At 33.2% G+C, this 22,374-nt stretch overlaps 1 protein-coding gene and 1 long non-coding RNA gene across 3 annotated transcripts; one reads left to right on the top strand and one right to left on the bottom strand.

The window, feature by feature from the left end:
* The first annotated feature begins 4,139 nt into the window (after nt 1-4,139).
* Nucleotides 4,140-6,868, top strand: LOC122297725. The gene is made up of 3 exons (XR_006238865.1): nt 4,140-5,319; nt 5,664-5,729; nt 6,395-6,868. It is a non-coding gene; the product is annotated as an uncharacterized LOC122297725 (long non-coding RNA).
* A 3,905-nt stretch (nt 6,869-10,773) lies between these two features.
* On the bottom strand, nt 10,774-15,435 carry LOC122297714 (wall-associated receptor kinase 2-like). 2 transcript variants are annotated; one of them, XM_043107858.1, is made up of 5 exons: nt 14,951-15,435; nt 13,342-14,364; nt 12,751-12,933; nt 11,484-12,525; nt 10,774-11,372 (listed from the first exon to the last, which is right to left on the bottom strand). In XM_043107858.1, the coding sequence occupies exons 2-5, from the start codon at nt 14,288-14,290 to the stop codon at nt 11,363-11,365; spliced, it is 2,184 nt and encodes a 727-aa protein (XP_042963792.1). In that variant the 5' UTR covers nt 14,291-14,364; nt 14,951-15,435; the 3' UTR covers nt 10,774-11,362. The 2 variants fall into 2 exon arrangements, with proteins under 2 accessions (XP_042963792.1, XP_042963791.1); XM_043107857.1 differs by having other exon boundaries at nt 13,342-14,375.
* Nucleotides 15,436-22,374: the final 6,939 nt, after the last annotated feature.

The raw sequence follows: 22,374 nt of genomic DNA on the forward strand, positions 1-22,374 counted from the left end.
TTAAACACATCACTCTCTAAATCACTAGTAACATGAATTATTAAAAGATAAACACAACTAGTGAGCTAACAACAAGAAACAAGAAAGAAAATGATCCATCAAATCATGTTTATAACTTTGGAAAAGCAAAAGATTCCCCCATATCATGAAAAGAGGAAATTGCAGAGAGGAAGATCATGGCTTAATGCATTAATTTGGAACCAAATTGCAATGGTCGCATGCATGCACTTATAAAACGTAACTTTTATTGTACGTGCCAAATTACCAAGTACTAGGGGGCCCACTCTAAATTAATTAAGCAATATCTAATCTTCTCGATCGGTCAATCGACTCGTATATATTATAAGTATAAAATATTCATGCTCTATTGGAATATTAAAGAATAATGAACCCTTAAAAAGGCAATTACTTACCTAATTAGATTCTACTTCTATGCAAAACCAAGATAAAAATCTCATTAAAGAAGTCTAAAGTATAAACCGATCGGAATAGATAAGGAGAATAACTTCTAACCGGTACATCCATTAAACAGTTAAGATCAGCCTCCAATGTCCTCTTACCACGTAGCCCACCCACCAAACCCATCATGCATCCGCACCGCACCGAAGGCAAATCTCTCTCCCACCCTCGTCTCTCTCTCAGAGTCAGATCCCTAGAGTCAGATCCCTCACACCCTCATCTCTCTCTCACCGAACACACCCCCTCAAAAACCCTCCCCTCGCCCTCGTCTCTCTCATGAACTTTCTTTTCCAGTTCTGTAATATCATTTACCTCCATCAACCACTTTTTAACATCAGATTCTTAGAGAACCCAGAAGAGGAAAAACAATTTAAAATCTAAATAAATCTTGAACTTTTCATCGTATGAGACCCTAGAGAACCAAATAGCTCCATTATATGTTTTTAAATTAGTTGTCTTCTTGGTTACCCATTAGAGGGTTCTGCTTTCTTGTAACCGTACTACTCAGGGCAGTGTTATACTGTTATCTGGTATTATAATAAATCTTGGAGTTTAATTGATAAGGTGCCTCATGAAACAAATCAACTTCACCCAGATTTGCAATGGGCTCTATGCATTCAAAATTTTAAATTTATCTTATATTTTCATCGTCTTTCCAACATAATGGGAGTTGTTGATGCATGTAGATGATGCCATGGTGAACTGTAAATTTTTTCCGGGCAAGAATAATTTTGTTCGTGACATTTGGATTCATCTTTGCATTATTATCTTAAAAAAAAAACTGGGTGTATAATTATTATATTTGGAGGAGTGCAGTTGCTGCTATTCGACCAAAGACAGTGAGGTTCCAGCCAATGGTGAATCGTGCTCCACCCAGGCTAGTTTCTTCTCAGGTGACCTTCTAAGTTATTCTCAAAGAAGATGACCTTCTAAGTTCTTCTCAGAGTCCTTAGTCATTTAAGTTCTTTTGATCTTTCCATTGGCCAGTGATTTCAGGTCGAAATCTCTGGAGCAGCTGTTTGTAATTTAGCCGATGAGTTTTCAAAATTTGACAGCAAAGCAACGGCTGCCTGGCATAGGCGCACAAAGGAAAATACATTTTAGGGTATTTTAGGTAACAATCTGATGCAGTCGTCCTCATGTTTTTAGTTTGAACAATGCTGAGATGTCAATTTGTTATTAGGTGCTGCTATAAGCCTCTAATCGGTAAGTACCGCTCCAAAGCGGAACTCATAGATAAGACATTAAAGCAACACTTCGTTGCAAAAAGCAGGAAAAGGCTAATTAATTACCTACAAAAACCTTTCTTATCCGAAGACAAAAGTTGGTAAGAATGATTCCACGAGCAATAATTGAAGCATTCTTTTTTTTTTTTTTTTCCCTGTTTGAGCAAGAAATTATTAAAGCAAGGGAAGGACTATAAAAAAGAAGTCTTCCGCGAGCAAGCTGAATGCTTTTCGCATGATTAGAAGGTATTCCACTTGTAATGTAAATAGTTTCATGTGATATATATTGATGAGGGATATTGTCTCCTTTTTAATGTACGTCCGTTCTAAATGGTTAATTTCCACATGAATATCATTATATATATTGGACTGATTTTGTCGATTGAGTCACATTGCGCTTGAAACTGTTGAATAAATTTGTTTTTAATGACTTTAATTAGCTATTAGATGCCAACTCACGTACCTTGCTGTTTATCACCCAAAAATTTTTATTATATTTTCCTACTAATTAAGCTAATTAATCCTATAGATGGTTTTAGATTTTTTTCTTTTACAGTGTTTAAAACTCTATCTCCTCGGATAATCGATACTGATCTGTTAGCTAAAAGCTTTTCATTCTGAAGTAAGAAGTGCATGGAAATAGGCTAACAATTCATTTCACTAAATTCTCACAAAAGCTTTCAATGATATTACATATCTCACATAGAACACGTTACATTACAATCACTCAAGAGAATATCACATATACACATGTCACGGGACTTTTCTTTTTCCCCCTTTCTGGCCCTTAGGGGCCGACCATTCCAAACCTTTCAATATCATCTTTTCTTTTCTTTTTATATAAAAACACACTTTCTGAACAACCTCAAATTCTCAAGTTGTGTAACCTTGTAAACTATCCAAATTGCCATGTTATACTAGTTAATAATACATTAATATAACTAATTAATCTATTTTTTTAATAGCTTAAACTTTTGATATAAATAATGATTTCATAATATCTTTAAATAAAAATAATAATAAATTGGTGAGGATTTTTCCTTGTTGGAAACTATTCAATTTGGACATATTGTTGTGTTGTCCTATTTAGAAATTAATTCCATCCTTTGCAATATTTGTTTTGTATATTTTAAATTGTACTAGAAGTTTTACGCTCTGTACGTAGTGATCTAAATTATTAATACTAATGCAATATTGTATTCGAAACTATTAAAAGAGGTTTCTAGCTTAGATTTAACCGTCAGTATGGTAAAACTCACATTTTTTTTTTTTATTAATCTTAACGGTTGAAATTTGATAGGGGTACTATATGTCCGTTTTTTAATATAATTTAATTGATATATAAAGGATATAATTCGATAAAACAGTCCATAATTGGAGCATAAACGCCGTACGTATTAGCTTCAAAACAAAAGGATGTAAAGGCTACGAAATGATCTGATATGATCTGTTAAAGTCACTGAGGAAAAAAAAAAAAAAAAAAGACAACTTTATAAATTGTATTTTACTTTAATTTAAGGGAGAACGGCAGATTATTAAGTTCTTGCATGTTAAACGTAGAGGGAAGGAGGGTGAGGCAGCTTGGAGTCTAAGATGTGGCTACTATTCTAATTAGAGGAATGATATTTGCATTTTAGGGTATATAAATTCCGTACATTCATTTTTAAAATAGTGAATAAATCTATAATCCACATGAAAAAATTATTTTTTAATAAAAGACCCTATTTTTTTTTTTCTCAAATTGACTTTACGAGACTTGCACTGATGATCATATACAATCACTACAAGAAATTTAGCTTTTCCTCACGAAAATTTTATCCCAAGCTTTACGTTCGTGGCAAATACTTAGCTTATGACACCAAAAGGGTCCGTGTGAAAAAAAATTGCTATTTTCTACCAAAAAACGTCCGACGAGCAAGAAGTTGTGGTAAAAGCGACTTTTTGCGGCGAAAAAACGAATTTTTGCGGCGACTTCATGTTGCCGCAAATACTTTTAAGTATTACAACTCTTTCCCCTTATTTCTTTTTTCCCCAGCCCGATACCCGGCCGCTCGTTTTTCCTTCTCCCCCTTTTTTCTTTTCCCCCCCCTTGATACTCCCTCTCTGGTTGAAGGATGGGTTTGCTGCCGCCCTTCCTAAGCCGTGCTTGCTGGTGTGCTGTCGCCACCTCGCCGAGGAGGTGAGTCTCTAATCCTCCCATATTTCTTTCTCTATCTTCGTCTCTTTGGGTTTGCGTCTCTCTCTCTCTCTCTTTCTCTCTCCGTTTCTCTCACTCTCTATTTCGCCCTAATTATCTCTCTCTCTCTCTCTCTCGGTTCCATCGTCGTATGTGGGGGAGGTTGACCAGAGCGTGGACGAGGGGCTGCTGCTCAATGAATGGGTCTGTGTTTTACAAATTTTTTCCCTCCCGATTTAGGTATATGGATTGGAAGCATTTTATCAGAGCATGGTACTATTTTTTGAATTTTTGGAGTTCTTGCGTGTTTGGGAAAGTTAACTTATTTTTGGATATTCTCCATTATTGATTGTGAATCTGTTACGAATTGCAGTGCCTTTTTTTTTTTGGGGTGATACATTAGGGACTTTTTTTATGTTGAAGGATGGGTTTGGATCAGTTTTTTAGATATTGATTTAGAATTGATTTGGGGTTTTGGGAGCTTTGTCGAATGTTCTTTTGGGTGATATACATCCGAGAGTTCATGAAAGTAAGTTTTATCTGATTTTTGTTAATATGGGGTTGCTCAACCTCCTCGGGAGGTAGTGAATGTATCATCATTTCTCATATTTGTGGTGCCCCATGATTTGGGTAGGAAAAGAGGGTGGGTAGTTTTGTTACAAACCTTTGTCTAAGCTATAAAAATTTTCTCAAAGGAAACCTTCTCTAGCTGCTGTGATTTTGGGATTTTGGTAGCTCTAGCTGCTGTGAAATATTTAATTCACATCTAATCAAATAAATGCACACTGAGGAGGGCAGTAATCTCTGGTAGTTTGGAGGAAGGGAAAAGAACTTAGAAATTAACCTAGTAGCATCATTGATGGTACTTATATTTTGCAAAATGGAACCAAATATGTGCATACCCATGTGTGAATAATATCTATCATATACGTTGACTGGGATTTTTGGCTATTCTGTTTTGCTTTGCAGCCTTAAGTTTTGGTATCATGGCTTTAATTGGAACCTTATTGTAGATGGTTCTTAACTTTGTTATCATTTACTGTTGCTTTCAGTCATATATAGAGGTTTGATTTTGTTATACAGAGTGAGTGCAGGGTGGTTTTTTTGGGTAGCAGATGTAGCTTTCTTTTTGTCAATTTAATAAGCAATAGAATAATATATATATATATATATAATTAATTCGACTGAGAGAAAGGAGAATAGGTAAATGCCATATAAAAAGGCAACTACCATTCATGTTTCTACCTCAATCTCTATGGATTTGTACCCAAAGTTGCCAAAAGAAGATGGAGTTCTTGTGGTCTGTAATGGTGAAAATGGAGTCTCTGCTGCTCACCAGTTTTCTGATCATCATCATCAAGTATTATCGGACAGCATACTTTGTCTAAGATCATGATCATGATCTTAAACAACCACGGATTCCTGGTTGGTTTGCAGAGCATTGTCCAATTTGGCCAGGTGATCAGTTTCACTTTCCTTGATCATGAAGTTCTGAGAATTTATTATATGCATATATGTGATGATCAGACTCAAATTTCTCCCTATGCATTAGCTTTTATATATATATATATATATATATCTTTGTTTTTGGATACATTTAGTTGATCTCTTTCTGACTAATTTTATCAGCCGAATTCAGACAGCTTATTATAAGTTATCACTTCTTCTTTTCTTACACACACACACACACACACACACATTATATACAGTTAATCATCAGTTAGACCATTTTCATCGTTAATTTACCTTAACTAGATCTTTATCATAGAAGCTTTTTTAATGATTTTTCTAATTGTTTGCAGTACATTTCTGACTTTGGACATCTCAGGAAAAAGAAATCAATGGACAAACAAATTTAAGAAAACAAAGTATGTTATTATTATTATTTTGGTTGTTCTTTATTTTTGGATACAGTAAGCATGCTCTCATAATTTGGTGAAGATGATGATCATCTACTCAGTTCAACGCAAAGGTTGCCAAGCTATTAATTCTGCTTTGGTACTTTTTTGTTCCACTACTTGCACTATAATGGACCATAATATATAATATATATATTGTAGGACAAGCAGACTTTCTAAAAGTGGAGAAAATTCTGTTTCAAGGATCGTCCAAATACCAAAGTATGATGGTTTTCCAGGTATATATCTTGTATATATATATATTTAGTTTATTGTGAGAATTAAATACCAATTTTTGAGTTGATCATTTGTGTAATAATGCAAAAGCAGCATGCATGCATGTGTGCTACTATATATCTTGTATTTTAATATCCTCAATAATTATTATTGATCAATGCAGTCATCGGCCTATGGCAAGGTTTTTGTCCTCGATCAGTTAGTGTGACGGGGATAACAAGATCTAGAAGATCTAAGATAAAGAGTAGTATCGCTTTTCTCTTATATACTTAAGAAGTTCCTACTGATTCAGCATCTTATTTGTGCCTTATGAGTTGGTTAGTCTTGCATTTTCATTTATATATTTTTAAGTTTTGATTGGTGTGGTTTAATTTTTGGTCCTTATTATCTGATTGCAGGAAAGGAAAGTAGAAGACACGCATATAACTTTTCAGAAAAAGAAATTTTGTTGACCAAACAACATTCATTTTGCTTGTCATATTTGTGGTAAGATTTTTGCCAGATTCATAGATTTTTTCCATTTGCGTAGTCGTCATGCACTTCTTTCATCTCTTTTTTTGCCTTTTGGTTGTCATATTAAATTATTGGCATTGAATAAATTTTGCCTTTAACTTTTTTGAGGACTTTCCACAGGTAGTTCAATTGATATGGTGATCCTCTATGATTTTGCATATTTGGTGAGCTGAAAGCTGACAAAGCTCATTTAAGTCTTTGAATTTCAGTTAAGGCCAATGTCTTTATGTTGTATGTAATGAACACATTTCAAAAACTCAAGTGTTATTTGAATAAAATATCTACATTTGTGTTGGATTGGATTACATGGGCAGCAAGCATGTTGATATGTCTTGCAATACAAGATTTTGAGTTATATATATGGAAGTGTGAAGTGGAATGATGTGAATTGGTAGTAAATATTGAAGTGGTTGGTTGGGATTATTGTTGGTGTGTATGGAGCTTGAAAGAACATTTGTAGATTGATATTAACAGCTGGATAGACTATGTTCAAAGTGGTTTTATTGCATTTCATTGGTGTACATGCTGGTTGTTATGTATTGAATTTTAATGGATGGTGGTTTATTGCATTTCATGGTTACGTTGGTTTGTATATAATTTTTTAGCTTATATTAGACAATTTTTTATGATCATTTTTGGCTTAGTCTCGTTTGTTTTTAGTTTTACGGTTTGTATTTTTTTTTTTCTAAATTCTTTTAGCATTTTCCACGAAGACAACTAGTGGCAAATACTATTTTTTTTGCCAGTAGAATTTTTTCCCCACAAATGTTGTAGTGGGTAATACTAATACCCACCAGTACCTCTCGTGATATTTGCTCCTATTCTCACATAAACGAAAATGGATGTGCTTTTGCGACAAGCTTCATCGGCTCTTGCCACGAAATGTGTCGTGGGAAAATATAGGTATTGCCCATGACTTAAACCTTTCGTGGGCAATAATACTTTTTGCGGCGAGTTTTACGCCACGAGCTCCCCACGGGCCGAATTGGTGGAAAAAATATTTTTCCCACAAAAACATGACTTTTTGCCACGAATCCCCTCCTTGGAGAAAACCAATACTTCTTGTAGTGGATGCAGATCTCATGATTCCATGAAGTTATCTAATTTAGTACAAATTAATTGCTTAAATTTGTTCCACCTTTTTGGTATTTGGTAAATGGATTGATATATAGCTAACTCGTAATCCATGGGATTGGGAAATCTTTTGCTTATCCAAAGTTAAAAACAATATTGTTTTGGTCATTCCTACTTTTGAATAAGATATCATATCTTGTTGCACCATTAGCTTTCTCTTTTTTGGTTTATTTTGCTAACTTTTGCAGCTACACCTGTACGTGGGGTCAAAAGAATTAGCGTTTTTGGTGTTTTCCTTTTCTGTTTTTCTTTTTTGCTTTGTCCACAAGGTTTCTAGTTTCACATTTCTACTTCTTTCTATCTTTGATCTGATCTATCCAAATCCTTCTAACTTTTCTAAACATCCACGTTTTTGTGCTCCCGTCGTCTCCAACAATTAGCAGCAAGCTAGTGCTTGATCCAGTGATTCTGCACTTAATTTGTACTCTAAAAGTGATACAGCGTATTCGAAACACTTTGATTTGATTGTCAATAATTTTGTAAGACTCACCTTTTTTTTTTAATTAATAAATGACATCTAAATCTTCAGATGTATAGAGTTTTCCTCAACCATATATAAGAAGATCAACAGAAGTAAACAATATTTTTGTTTAAGGAAAAAAAGAAGCCAGCTTTTATTTCATTACCTTAACTTGTTTAAATTGGTTCCAGTTTTTGCAAACAAACGAAATTCTTGTGGTTTATAATGATTTTAAGCAATTTAAACCGTAATATTCACTGACTTTTAAGAATATAAACCAGAGATAATTCAAAAAGTTGAAGGAAGTGGCTAATTAATATTCCAAGATGTTGCTGCTCAAGGGCGAAATCAGGTAAGGATCAAAGTCCATAGACCTATAAACTATTAAGGAAGTCATGATCATAGTCCATTATGATGGGGAATCTTTTGCTTAATTATTCAAAGTTATAAATATGCCTTTGGTAATTCCTAGTAGTGTTGCCTTTAAATTAGCATTTCTGCTAAAGTAGTGGATCGATGATGATCATTTGCTTTCTCGTTTATATATTGTTTTGCTTGCTTTTTGTCGGATCAAAGTAATTTGCATTGTCCAGGGGAGTTCCCATTTGCTATTTCGAAAGTTTAGAAGGCATCGATCCCAACACTAATCCACATATTTTATTACAAAGGGTGGAATTAATTAATTTCTAGATACAGATCATGCATGACTCCTTAACAATGCATCCAAATCAATGTTGACTAATCTTTCAAACACAAAGAATTATGGTGAAAGCTAGACGCCCACAATAATGAACTAATCTCGCAAAAAATATGATCGTTATAAGTACATGAGATACTATTAATGCAGAGAGTAGAGATGATATCCATTATGCATGCATGCATGCACGTGCAGCTCGCGAAGGCAAAGCACATGTCATAGGAAACAAGCTGGATGGGTCATGATCATGAATATTAATGGTGTCTCGTGTATATCCATCAAACCTATATATAGTTGCTAAATCATTGCCAAAACAGGAATTCACAATATCATAGGAAACAAGCTGGATGGTTACAATGATGAATGACCTCCATTGACTTGTGTTAAGGAAGAGGACAAGTCAGCACTCAGCAGCCACACAAGAAGGCATGGCAGCGGTCAAAGGAGAGGTACCAATTCAGTCAGCACTACACACAAAGCTAGCACAGCAAACAATGGAGAAACCTCTAAAAACATGAACTCCTCTATGGTGGGACAGGTGTCAATACATCCTGCAATCTTGTAAAATCGTTAGTCTCTTTCTTTCTCTATATATACATGTAAATGGGCACTGAAATCTGAACAGAAAACAGAGTATATGAAAATACAATTTCCTTCACACATTCTGTCGAGCAGCCATTGTGCACTCTGGGTCTCTTGATTGAATAACATGGAAAAGAACTAAGCCCAGACTTGCAAAAAGCAAGAAGAAACAATAAACGACAAAGCAAATAATTCAAGAAAAGGTGTCATGTACAAAGCCAAAAGAAGGAAATAAGAAAATTTTATAATTTTGGATAAGGAAAAGATTCCCCATCATGATGGACTCACATAGAAAACCTGCACTGAAACAGGAAATTGCATGCATGAGAGGAACACAGACTTCCATATTAGCCAATAGCCACATTTATAAGCAGCCCCCACTACTTTTCCTTCATTAATTTACCATAGGTTTCTCAAGAACTTTATTTATCGATTTAGTGAATATTCCATTACCCCCCATTTAGTGACCGTAAAAAACAGATGCTTATCTGGAGAATCGATGTACCATCAATCCATCCTGACCTGTCTACTACATGCCTATCATGATCAGATGAAATTATTCAGATGAAAGTAAGTTGTGAAAGAAAATTTATGCCAGTTTTGATCGTGTAATTGGATATATATGATATTAGTAAGAAATATGTTTTTATGAAGTCCAAATGATAGCTTTGAAAAATAGTGGGACTGTTTTAAATTTGACTAAGATTGAATAATGACTCGAGACAAAGTTGAAAGTTAAATAAAATATTATTTTTTAATGAGAAATAATAGTAGTGAATGTGCAAGTTCCGTACAATTACTTTGAAAAAAGTGAATAAATAATTAATTCCATTTTTTTTAATTTATATACATTAGTATGAGACACTACTCATGTATATTTTAATTTATATATTTTTAATTTACATACGTCTTGGATGGAGCCTCATAGTTATGATTATCATCTTTTGTATTTGAGTTGATGTCGAGATCCATCAATTTTTATGCTTTTATAGGAAAACATCGTAAACGTTCAAACGTTGATCAATCTGTCTTCCAAATTTAGTTACTGTTAAAGTTTATATTTGCTGACGGTTTGCTGACCGTCATAAATTCTAAACGGATACAAAAATTAAACTCAAATAATATATATATACACACTTGTGAAAACCAATTCTATATCTAAACTCTAATTCTTTTTCTTCTAGGAAAGAGAAAACAATTAGATTTTTTCTTCGTTTGTCTTCGAGTTTCCAATATTCTACTTCTGTAATTGAGGTTTTAATTATTATTCTACTTTTCCATGTTTAAACATATATATATGTTTGGATAAAAAAAATAATTCTTTTTTTCTAGAAAGTAGAAAATTTTTCATATTGAAACATTAAGATACATATAATTTACCAAAAAATAAATCACGAATAAAAACTTATGACATTCATTTACACGAATACTCAAAAAGCACACACCTAATTAGATACATGAACGAATTGCTCACTGATACAAAAGCACACCAATACAAAAGCGCGCAATATAGCAAAGCACACGAGTTAACAATACTTTAGCATACCGAAAGATCTGTTAACATCCTAACTTGCAAGGATCGAGACCAAAATCTCCAATTAGTCGATGGGCATATTTGAATCCAATCCAAGCAATGGAGCTAGGCCAACTTATGGAAAGTAGGCGATAGACTCAAGATAGAAGCACCTACTAATTGTTGTAGGCGATGACAGCACAAAAAAGACGATCTAGAAAAGCTGGAAGGATTTGGAAAGAGAAAGATAGAAAGAAATAGAGATTTGAAGGAAGATGCTAGCAGCGTATTGGTGGTGAGAGTAAGAAAACATGGTGGGGAGTGAGGGGCAGAAAAATAAGTGTATGCAATGGATAGTAGCAATATTAGATCATCCTGACAGTCAAAGATTGAGCCTGTGTTAACCCCTAAGGATTATGGATTATCTGCCATCATCTATTGGTTTTAGTGTTTCATTTCCCATGCTATCAATGGTGCCTGCCAAACAACAACCAGTGCTAACATCAATACTTGAGGATTGCATGAACGTACTAACTAAGCAGTTGCTCACTCTCTTCTATGTTGTGATTAGCTTTTTTCCTTGATTACCTTTCCTTAATTCTCAATCCATCTAGTTCCACTGCCACTTCCTTCATGGTAGGCCTATCATCTCCTTTAACACTAAGGCTTCTTTTTACAACATCAGCAACTTTTTTTAGTTCTTCAGCATTACTCCCATCGTAGATGTGATCATCAAGAATTTCCAATAGGCGATCTTGTTCTACCATAGAAACAAAGTATGTAGCCAAATTTCTCTCATTTTCAGGCCTAAGGAAACAAATTACTTTCTTACCTGTTAATAACTCTGCTAAAACAACACCAAAACTATAGACATCACTTTTTTCCGTTAGATGACTAGTACGATAGTATTCTGGATCCAAGTACCCATGTGTTCCTTGCACCAACGTAGTTAAATGTGCTTGATCCAAAGGAATGAGCCTTGAAGCTCCAAAGTCTGATACTTTTGCTGTGTGGTTATCATCCAAAAGTATATTTGCAGTTTTCACGTCTCTATGTATAATTGGCATAGAAGCTTCACAATGTAAGTATGCAAGAGCTCCTGCAGTTTCTGTAGCTATCTTCATACGCTTGTCCCATGAGAGTAAGGACGATCGGCTTGTATCATGAATATAGTCATAAAGTGTCCCATTACTGATGAACTCATAGACTAGTAAGGGAACTTCTGTTTCCAAGCAACAACCTAACAATTTGACAACATTCCGGTGGTTGATTTGAGTAAGCACAATTACCTCATTTATGAATTGCTCTATCTGACTTTGATCACTAATTTTGGACTTTTTAATAGCAACCACTTTGTTATTTGGCAACACTCCTTTGTAAACAGTTCCATAGCCTCCTTGACCAAGGATTTTACTTTTGTCATAGTTATCCGTTGCCTTTTTAAGTTCTTCTACACTATAGATTTTTGCTGTATCCATAGATCCCGTGCAATTGTGGAGTCGTTGTTGTAACATTAAGCCACCATTTTGCTTGAACCACTGCTCTTTGAGTTTAACGAGTTTTCTTTTCTTGAGTCCCCAATATACCCAGGAGGTTCCCACAAGGAGCACTAAGAGGCTTATGCTGACACCTGTATTTGCATATTCAAAGTTACAACATGCATTTCGGCCAATTAGACAGTTTCGTATCTCTATCGAGAAGATTATGAACCTTATATGTATTATATTAAGATGACTCAACCAAGATTAATTTAAATACAATGTTTGTCAAGTAAATGATCTACTGCAGTAGTTTTCAAAGTAAAAATCAGTGAGGTTGGGAAATAAAATTCTTATAAATGTATGTAGGTACGTACCCAATGCAATGCTGATGATCTTATTATTAGATTGGCCAAGTACTATAGGCCTGCAATCTGTTCCGTCTTTCCTTCCATCACCTTCGTATCCCTTGGGACAAGTACATGTGTAATTTCCATCAGTGTTGGTGCATGTTGCATTAGCATTGCAAGGCTTCCGAAGGCCCATGCACTCATCAATATCTGAAGCACAGTAAATATATATAGCCGGCCGTCACAAGAAATTTCAATGTTTCCATACAAACTTAAAAATAAAAAATAAAAAATTATGGGGATGTAAAACCACTTGCAAATGTGTTGTATCAATAGATAAAGGATAACATCACTCTAGAGCAAATAACCATTCGGCAAGCTAAACTGATCAGCCTAATTAAATTAAATAGAAAAATGATAGTTGCAGTCGTGAGTGTACAAACGCAATACAATCACTTTAAAAAAATGAATAAAGAGAAGATTCACCTGAAAAAAAAAATATTTAATAGTGGGCTCTATTATTTTTCAAAATAACTTTACGATACTGCACACTCTATGACTGTATATTATATTATTCAATTAAGCATTAGAGAAAAACGAAGGTATAAGATCATTTACCTTGGCAACTCTCAGGCCCATCGGAGAAGTATGGGTTCCCTTGATAACCCTCCGAGCAATTGCAACGATAACCAGGGCTGCTGGTGGAATTGTAACAATAACTATGATTTGCCTTACATGCATAGCTTTCCTTATTTTTCTTAGCATCTTTGCATGTCTTATTTCCAATTGCCCAATCAAGCACCAGGGGTACAGAACTCCTATTCTTTAAGTTTACGAAATCTAAGGAGGAAAAGTTGTATGCTTGTTCATCCACTATAAAGCCGTAACCACATGATTGACCTCCGAAATTTTTGCCACCAGGTAAGGTGTCGTTGTTCAAGATCCGAACATTCAAAATATACCCCATTGCTCCTTCTGGGATAGAAGTCTGGCAGCAGCCAATGCCAGAGCAAGACCCGTTAACCACGTTGAGATTTTCGTCACAGAGTGATAAGCATCCAGTGGTGAAGCCCTTCTGTCCCTCTGAACCTTGAATATATGCATAAACATTACAACCAACAGAAGTGATCTTGTTCCTCGTCTCTGAGATGCGAAAATTTGACAAATTAAGCAAGGCAGAGATGCGCGTGTAGTCCACGCGCGTGTAGACCCCGCGCGCAATGCAACTGGAATATTGTGGATCTTGGGGTTGGCGGCAGGCTGCCCGATTAAATTCTCTGCAAAGGTGGGCTACGGGGTTTGAGACTCGCAGTTCACCATTCGGTACTGATATGTTCTCAACAGGAATATCATGGTCCAGAAATGGTTTTGGAGGATCGAACGTGTGGTTACAAGTGATGAGAAAAGGTTTGTCAAGGTAACAGCCCTCGCTTGTTCCAAATGGGTAGGGGATTTTAATATTTCCACACTCGCGGTCGCAGGTTGAGTTTGCAATAGATACTGCTGTGGCTGCTAAAATTATGACCCCGAGTAGCAGTTGTTGCAGAAGTTTTCCAGCCATATCCATGGCTTTCCTTTCCTGCACTCTGCTTTCTTTGTGCTGCAGACAGCTTTAAATGCCCTCCTCAATTAGGTACGTACCTTTAGCGAGACTAATTAGGATGAGTTAGAATTTTCATTCAACGCAAAACAGCAAGAAATATGTCTCAATACAAACAGCTTGCGTTTTCTTTATATGGTTCGTTAACAAACATAGATATATAGCAAAGTAAACAGGTCATGTACATTAATCCATAAAACCGGAACAGCCCATTCACCGGCACCAAATGAGAATATATATCACATTAACAGAACAACATCATAACTCGAGTATAGTATGCAGCGCCACAAACATGCAGCAACATGATTAATTGGATGGAAATTGGGAAAGAACAACCGTATGAAGTTGACAAAATGCATGCAGCTCGAGTTGTAGAAGAGAGAGACAAATATAAACAGGCAGCTATAACCGCGTGTAGAATGTACCAACATAAACAAATCACAGAAGGGAATTCCTGCCAAAAACTCAAAGGAACACTGTTCCGAATGGAGTTTTAATTAGCCTATAGGTTTGTTATTTTTATCTCCATTTTCAGGGAAGTAAGAGTCATTTTCTTTCTCGAGCAGCAAAGGGGAAAATTGCGTGAGAATAAGATAGGTTTCTTGATAGCAGATCTATGAACCTCACCTCTCCCACTTGAGCACAATAGGATTATTAGCCACTTCCTTCAGCTGCCTCACTTTCCCTTCATTTGCTCTACCTTTCTTAAGAACTTTGAAACAATCTATTCTTCTTTAAAGAAGAAAGAGATACATATATAGACTTGTCTGATCCTCTATCGAACCAACTTAAGCCTTTTTCCCCTCTTGGTTCAACAAAATATGATCTCTTATTCAAAAGAAAAGTAGGAAGGAAGAAAGCAATGTTTTTAACTTTGGATAAGCAAAAGATTCTCCAATTCCATCATGATTGTGGTATATATATATATATATATATATAAAGTATCCTATGCATTCCTCAAGCACCAAGAAGGTGGAACCAATTTAAGCAATTAAGGTGAAGCCAATATATTTATACTCCAATTATGCAATGTTTTATCCTTTATGTATCAAATTATTAAACTAAAAAATATAGCCTTTAATTATAAAAAACGGACATATAATACTCATATTGAACATCAACCGTTAAGATGAATAAAAAAATGCAAGGTGTACAATATTGACGGTCAAATATAAGTGTAAAACTTGTAGTAGTACTATTTAAAATATACAAACAAGTATTTCCAGTGTGGAAAAAGAAGGCTAAAAAAAACCAAAATAGGTAAAAGGAAAGACATGCAGGTGGAATAAAACTCAAATTATAAAATAGGTCTTCAAAAGTAGCAAAATAACAAACAAAAAATTCAAGTAGTTGATCTGACAAGAGTTATCTTATCCAAAGATAAAGCAAAAGATTCCTGCAACATTAATTTAAGTTCAGCTCAATCATTTGCAATGACTTGTAAAAAAAAAAAACATCTTTCTTTTTCTTTTATAATATCAACAATAGTTTATGGAAATGTTAGTATTCAAAATAAATTATTCAAACGAAAAACGAGTACCAGAAATTTCATTTGGAGATCATATCGTGCAACAAATGATGTAATAAATACCCCACCTCTTGCGGCACGCTTAGATCATTCAGACAAAAGATATCTTATCCAGTCAAAAAATGAGTGTCATCGTGTTAATTTATGACTTGGAAAGCAAATTAAAAATTCCCACGTACAATAATAATTTAAGAGTTTAGAATGACTTGTAAAACAGTCTTTCTTTTCTTTTATAAGAAGTCTTCCACTAACACTACTTTTATGGTAAAGAGTTCAAGTAGGCCCAAAGAAACACATAGCACTACTTTTATGGTTTTATCCTTTATGTATCAAATTATCAAGACTAAAAAATATAGCCTTAAATAAAATGTATATCAGTATTAATAAAGTGAAAAGAGAGAGAAAAAAAAAAAACACAAAAACATGGAAAATGAAACACATCATGACGTGGAATAAAATGCAAATAATTTTGATCCGGCACCATGGTCTGCAAACGTAGCAATTAATCAGACAAAAGAAATCTCATCCAAAGCAAATTAGGCCATCATGTTAGTTTATGACTGACAAAGCAAATTAAAGATTTCACGTACAACAATAATTTCAGAGAGAGCTCAAATATCATGGAATGGTTGGTAAAAGATGTATTTCTTTTCTATTCTTCTTCCTTTAATTCCATGATAGGTTTCTTGATAGTACATCTATGAATATGCATCACCTGTCCCACCTGAGCACAAAAGAATTATTAGCCACTTCCTTCAGCTGCCCAGCTCTCTCTTTTTCGGCCCTTCTTAATTAAGCTGTAGATCTTTTTCGGCCCGTCAAATTATTTAGGAATTGTTTAGGGATAATTTTTATCTAATTTCATTTTATCTCATCTTATTTTATTTTTTTCTCAAATATCATTTAAATACAAATATTTTTAAATTAATAATTACAACTATTTTAAACTTTCAAACAAAATATAAAAGACAATTCAACTTTTTCAAATCTTCAAACAAAAATATTAATATTTAAAATTAATATTTTAATAATATTTTAATTTTATAATAATTTTTATTCAATTTTTTCTCGCTCATTTTTTAAAATTTAATTAATACTTTACTTAAGTTATCTCTTTATTATTCACAAATTATCTTACTAGTTATTATTTATAAAATTTTTATCTTATCTCATTCTTTAAGCATCTTTTAATGTTTTATATTTTATGCTATTAGTTATCAATAATATGGCATATTATATCCTCTAATTATAAAAATTAAAATAAAAAAACCAAGTGACATAATTATACGTAATTTGAACAGTACTTAAAACTAAATTACTAAGAGTCAACCTAATTTGAATTCATTAGTAGTACTATTATAAGAGATCCGATCTCTAGAAATTTGTGTGTAGCTGGTAGCTGGTAGCTAGAAAGTGCCTTTCTTCCACCGTGAACAAGTGTAAAGGGATTTCTTGACGTTTCTAATTGGAAACCACGTGGAAAAAGGGGAAAAAAATTACAGAAAATGGAAACACGTGTCGAAAAGGCAATGACTCCAGAGGTCTGCAAAAGATAGCAAAATACAAAAAGAGAGAGCTAATTGAAAGGAAAAGTAGGAAGGCGAAAGCAACTTTTTTAACTTTGGAGAAGCAAAAGATTCCCCAATTTCATCGTTGTAGACTACTACAAAGTAGCTATCAATGCATGCATGCAGCAAGCACCAAGCTGGTGGAACCAAATAATTAAGCAATTGGATCGTGCTAGGTCCGGTAGCTGGGAGCTACCGTTAGCATAAGTAGGATTTTATATATATATATATATATATATATATATATATATGTTTAGAACACTTTTAAATATATTTTTTAAAAAATTTATAATATTATTTAAAATACCTTCTTAATCACGAAATAAAAATATATATATATATATATATTAAAATGTGAGCGGTAGCTCCCAACTACCGTTGGGAGTGGTAGCTCTATCATTTTCCTTAGTGCTTGAGATGTACTAAGGATCATATACAACTGATGAAGATCTTATGAAGTTTCCTAATTTAGTACAAATTAATTGCTAAAATTTATTTAATGTTTTTGGTATTTGCTAAATGGATATATAGCTAAGTAATTGTAATTCAGAATGATTGGGATTGAGGAATCTTTTGCTTATCCAAAGTTAGAAATATTGTTTTCGTCATTCCTACCTACTTTTCTTTTGAATAAGATATCATATCTTGTTGGAACATTAGCTTTCTCTTTTTTAGTTTATTTGCTAAGTTTAAAATATTAGCCACATGATTTATAAGCTGCCCCACAACTTTTCCTTCACTTGCCATAGGTTCCTCGAGAACTTTAAATAATTATATATATTCCATTTTCCTCTTCTTGGACTTATCCATTTGTCTGCTTCTTGTTTCACCCTTTTTAGTGACAGTAAAAAACAGATGCTTATCTGGAATCGACGTACCATTAATCGATGTGTGAAAGAAAATATATGCGAAAAATATTGTGACATGTTCTGTAATTTGTTCCCCTATTTGGTATTTGCTAAATGGATATATATAGCTAACTAATTGTAATTCAGAATGATGGAATTGGAGAATTTTTGCTTATCTAAAGTTAAAAATATTATTTTGGTCATTCCTACTTTTCTTTTAAATAAGATATCATATGATCTTGTTGGACCATTAACTTTCACATTTTCTTTTTTTGTTTTTTGTTTTTCCTCTTTCCTTGTTGGACCATTAACTTTCACATTTCTACTTCTTTTTATATTTTGCTAACTTTTGTGTTTTCCTTTTCTGTTTGTGCTCCCGTCGCCTCCAACAGTTAGCAGCTGGTGCTTCTAGTAATTTTGCACTTAATTTATTCTAATTTATTAAAAGTGTGTTGAAAAACCACCTGCAGTGTGAAAACAGAGAGAAGCACCGTTCTCTCCCTTGGCTAATTCGAAACAGTACTTTGATTTGATTGTCAATAATTTTGTACGACACACCTATTTTCGTAAAAAAAATCAATCACAGCGGCTGAAATTAAAGGAGCGCAATTTGTCAGATTTTTCTAATTAAAGGATAAATTGTCTCTTCGTGCATGTCCCATGTTGGGTAGGAAGAGATATGGCTATCTTTGTTGGACTAACAATATTATTTAAGGAAGTAACTGAATATTCAAAATTACGTCAAAGACTTTTATTTTTATTTTTTACTATCTCATTTTCTCTCGAGCGTTTCACTCCCAAGCCAAAACCCACCCAAAAAATATTATATTCTCCCTCTAGTGGGGGGTGAAGCTTCGCCTCCTCCCTTCCTAAAATGAGAAATTCTAAAAATTTCTCACAATTTCCTTCTTATACAATATTACTCAAGTATAAAATATTTTTTTAATCATTTTTTAAATATCCTTAACTATTAAAAAAAAAATTTAAAAAAATATCTATAAATTCACTAATAATCACTTCTTTAACCATTAAAAAATTAAAAATATATAAGTGAATACATTTAATAGAGATAATTAAAAGTCATATTATTATCATCTTTCAATATTCATTGTCCTCCGTCCCACCATCAATCGGCCCATTTTTGTTGATCAAGCATCGAATGACGTCCCACTAGTGACATGAGTACCACGCAATGCCCTCAATGAAACCTATTCGAGACCGGATAATCAGAAAGATAGAAAAAAGTAGAAATTTGAAGGAAACCATGCACGTGGCCTAAAAAAAAAAGGCAAAAAAAAAACAAGAAAAAAAGAAAAAGGCAAACGTACCCAAATTAATTATTATTAACATTAGTCCCACAAAATATATGATCTCTTCTTCAAAAGAAAAGCAATGTTTTTAACTTTAGTCCCACAAAATCCCATCATTGTGGACTATAATTAAAGTACTAGGTGTCCATGCAGCAAATACCATAAAGGTGGAATTACCAATTTAAGCAATTAATTTGCACTAAATTGGGAAATTACTTAATGAGAGCATCCACTCTATATGATCCTTACATGATCTCTCTCTTGAGCATCTATTTAATTAGAATATTAGCCACTTATTAGATCCTCAGCTGCCACGCCGGTCTTCAAATTAACAATCCGTTCTCCTTTAATTTAGAGTAAGCTGTAAAATACACCTCGCTTATTACAACAAAATTGACACTTTATAGTCTCTAATAAAAAAACCTACAAAATAGCATACTTGTTCAATTAATTTGGCTTTGAAGATGAATGAAGAATATTAAAGAATATGACGCAATTCTTGTCTGTCGAATTTTAATAAATTCTTTATATTTTTCAGATCATTTTAAGATGCAATATTATATCGGTTTTGATAATTAATTTATATGGGACCGACCTTAGCTTTCCAACTATGGATTTTATTTTATTTTTTTAAGGGGAAAATCTACATTTTTTGCACCTTCAATTATCAAATGTTTCCCATTTTATATGATCATAAACTACATATCAAAATCACACTTTATATCTTCTAATTATAAAAAAATAAATAAATGACATGACATGAAATAATTTTGATGAAAATTGGGTTTAGGGACTTTATAATGTTTTACATTTAAAATTTGAATCCATGGAAACGCAAATAACTTTGACCCCACAAGTCTGCAAAAGTAGCAAAATTAAAACCGAGAAAGCTGATGTATAAATCAAAAGATCTCTAAATCAAAAGAAAAGTTGAAAGCTGGTCGACCATATATAAAGCTAGACATGCATGTTTATAACTTTGCGTACCCAAAAGATCATGCATGATCATTCCCCAATCCCATCGTCATTGACTAGAAAATATACAAGTCCGCATGCTGCAAACGCCAAAGGTGGAACCAATTAATTTAAACAATTAGTTAGGGTAATGAAATAAAAAATTACTTCTTTTTTTCTTTAAAAGAAAATTTTGTTTAGTACTTCTGATCTACTTATGGTGGAGGAAATTAACTCTATACATCTGAAGATTAATTAATTTACATGTTATTTATAAAGAAAACAAGGTAAAATTTACATCTCAAATGATTTATATTTATATATCAAAGTATAAAAACTAAAACAATTTACACTTTAATTAATGTGCTCATTCAATTTCAATCGTTAAGATTGACAGTCAGATTTTCACAAAATATTTACATTGTAAGTTTTTTATAGTTTCAATACAATGTATCAGTTTTAATAATTTATAGTACAAAGTGTAAAATCACTAGAACCAGCACGGAGCTGCTAAACCATGCATATTGGATGCGACCAATTTATAAAGTACCATAAACCCTAATTAATAACCCAATTTATAAACCCTAATTAATTTCCCAATTAACTTTTTATTTTTCTTTGGTTTTTGAAATCCTTCTAATTCCAGAATTAAAAGCGATCAGTAGGATCACGTGATTGAGGATAATGTCTATACGTTGCAAGCGAAAAAAGTTAGAAATGTCAATATCTTTCACAATTTCTTATGCGCCCATTAGGTAGGAAAAGTTAATTAATGATCATCTTGCTTTCCAATTAACTTTTCGTGCCCACGTGATTGGTCCTACATGATGTCTGATCATCCATGTCTGACATCAGAGTCATTCGTCATTATTATTATTTTCTGTAAGAAATTAATTAAAGGGGGAAAAATAATGGAACGATCGATAATTATGAATAAAAAAAACAAAGTTTAATTTGTAAGTGGCCCAGTTTTTAGTGTTTTGATCAATTCATTTTAATTTTCGTCATAAATAATAAATTATATTAATTTTCATATCTAAAACAAGCATAATATAATAATTTAAAGTATCAAATCTAGATATTTTAAAGACTTTCTCCCATATATAATAAGAATATATCCAAACAAATGTATAATCACTAGAACAAAAAAGAGGTTTGGAAAAGTTGGAAGGATTTGGAAAGATCAGAAAGATAGAAAGAAGAAGACATTTGAGGGAAACCATTTGGAGAGAGGAAAAAAGAAAAATCAGAAAATGGAAACACATAAACGTAAGTTATTTTGACCCACAGGTCTGCAAAAGCTAACAAAATAAGCTAAAAAAGAGAAAGCTAATGCCCACAAAATATGATCTCTTTTTCAAAAGAAAAGTAGGAATGAAGAAATTAAAGCAATGCTTTTAACTTTGGATAAGCAAAAGATTCCACAATCCCATCATTGTGGACTATTACAATTAAAGTAGCTATCCATGCAGCAAATACCAAAAACGAGTTTAAATTAATTTGTACTACGTTGGGAAACAAAAAAAAAAAAAAATTCAAGCAATTGATCAGACAAAAGATATCTTATCCAAAGATAAAAGTAGTAAATAAAAAAAAAAGAATTAAGCCATCATGTTAATTTATAACTGATAAAGCAAATTAAAGATTCTAACATATAAGAGTTATCTCAATTATGGAATGACTCCTAAAAGAAGTCTTTCTTTTATTTTAGAAGTCTCCCACTAGCACTTTTATGGTTTTTAAGAGTTCAAGTAGGCCTAAATTAGATAGATGTAATCACATATTCAACTGGGAAAACAAAATATGATAAAATCTCTATCAATTACTAAGAATCTCTCTTCCC

This window comes from Carya illinoinensis, chromosome 15 (assembly GCF_018687715.1).
Source record: "Carya illinoinensis cultivar Pawnee chromosome 15, C.illinoinensisPawnee_v1, whole genome shotgun sequence".
In the NCBI taxonomy this organism is placed as follows: Eukaryota; Viridiplantae; Streptophyta; class Magnoliopsida; order Fagales; family Juglandaceae; genus Carya; species Carya illinoinensis.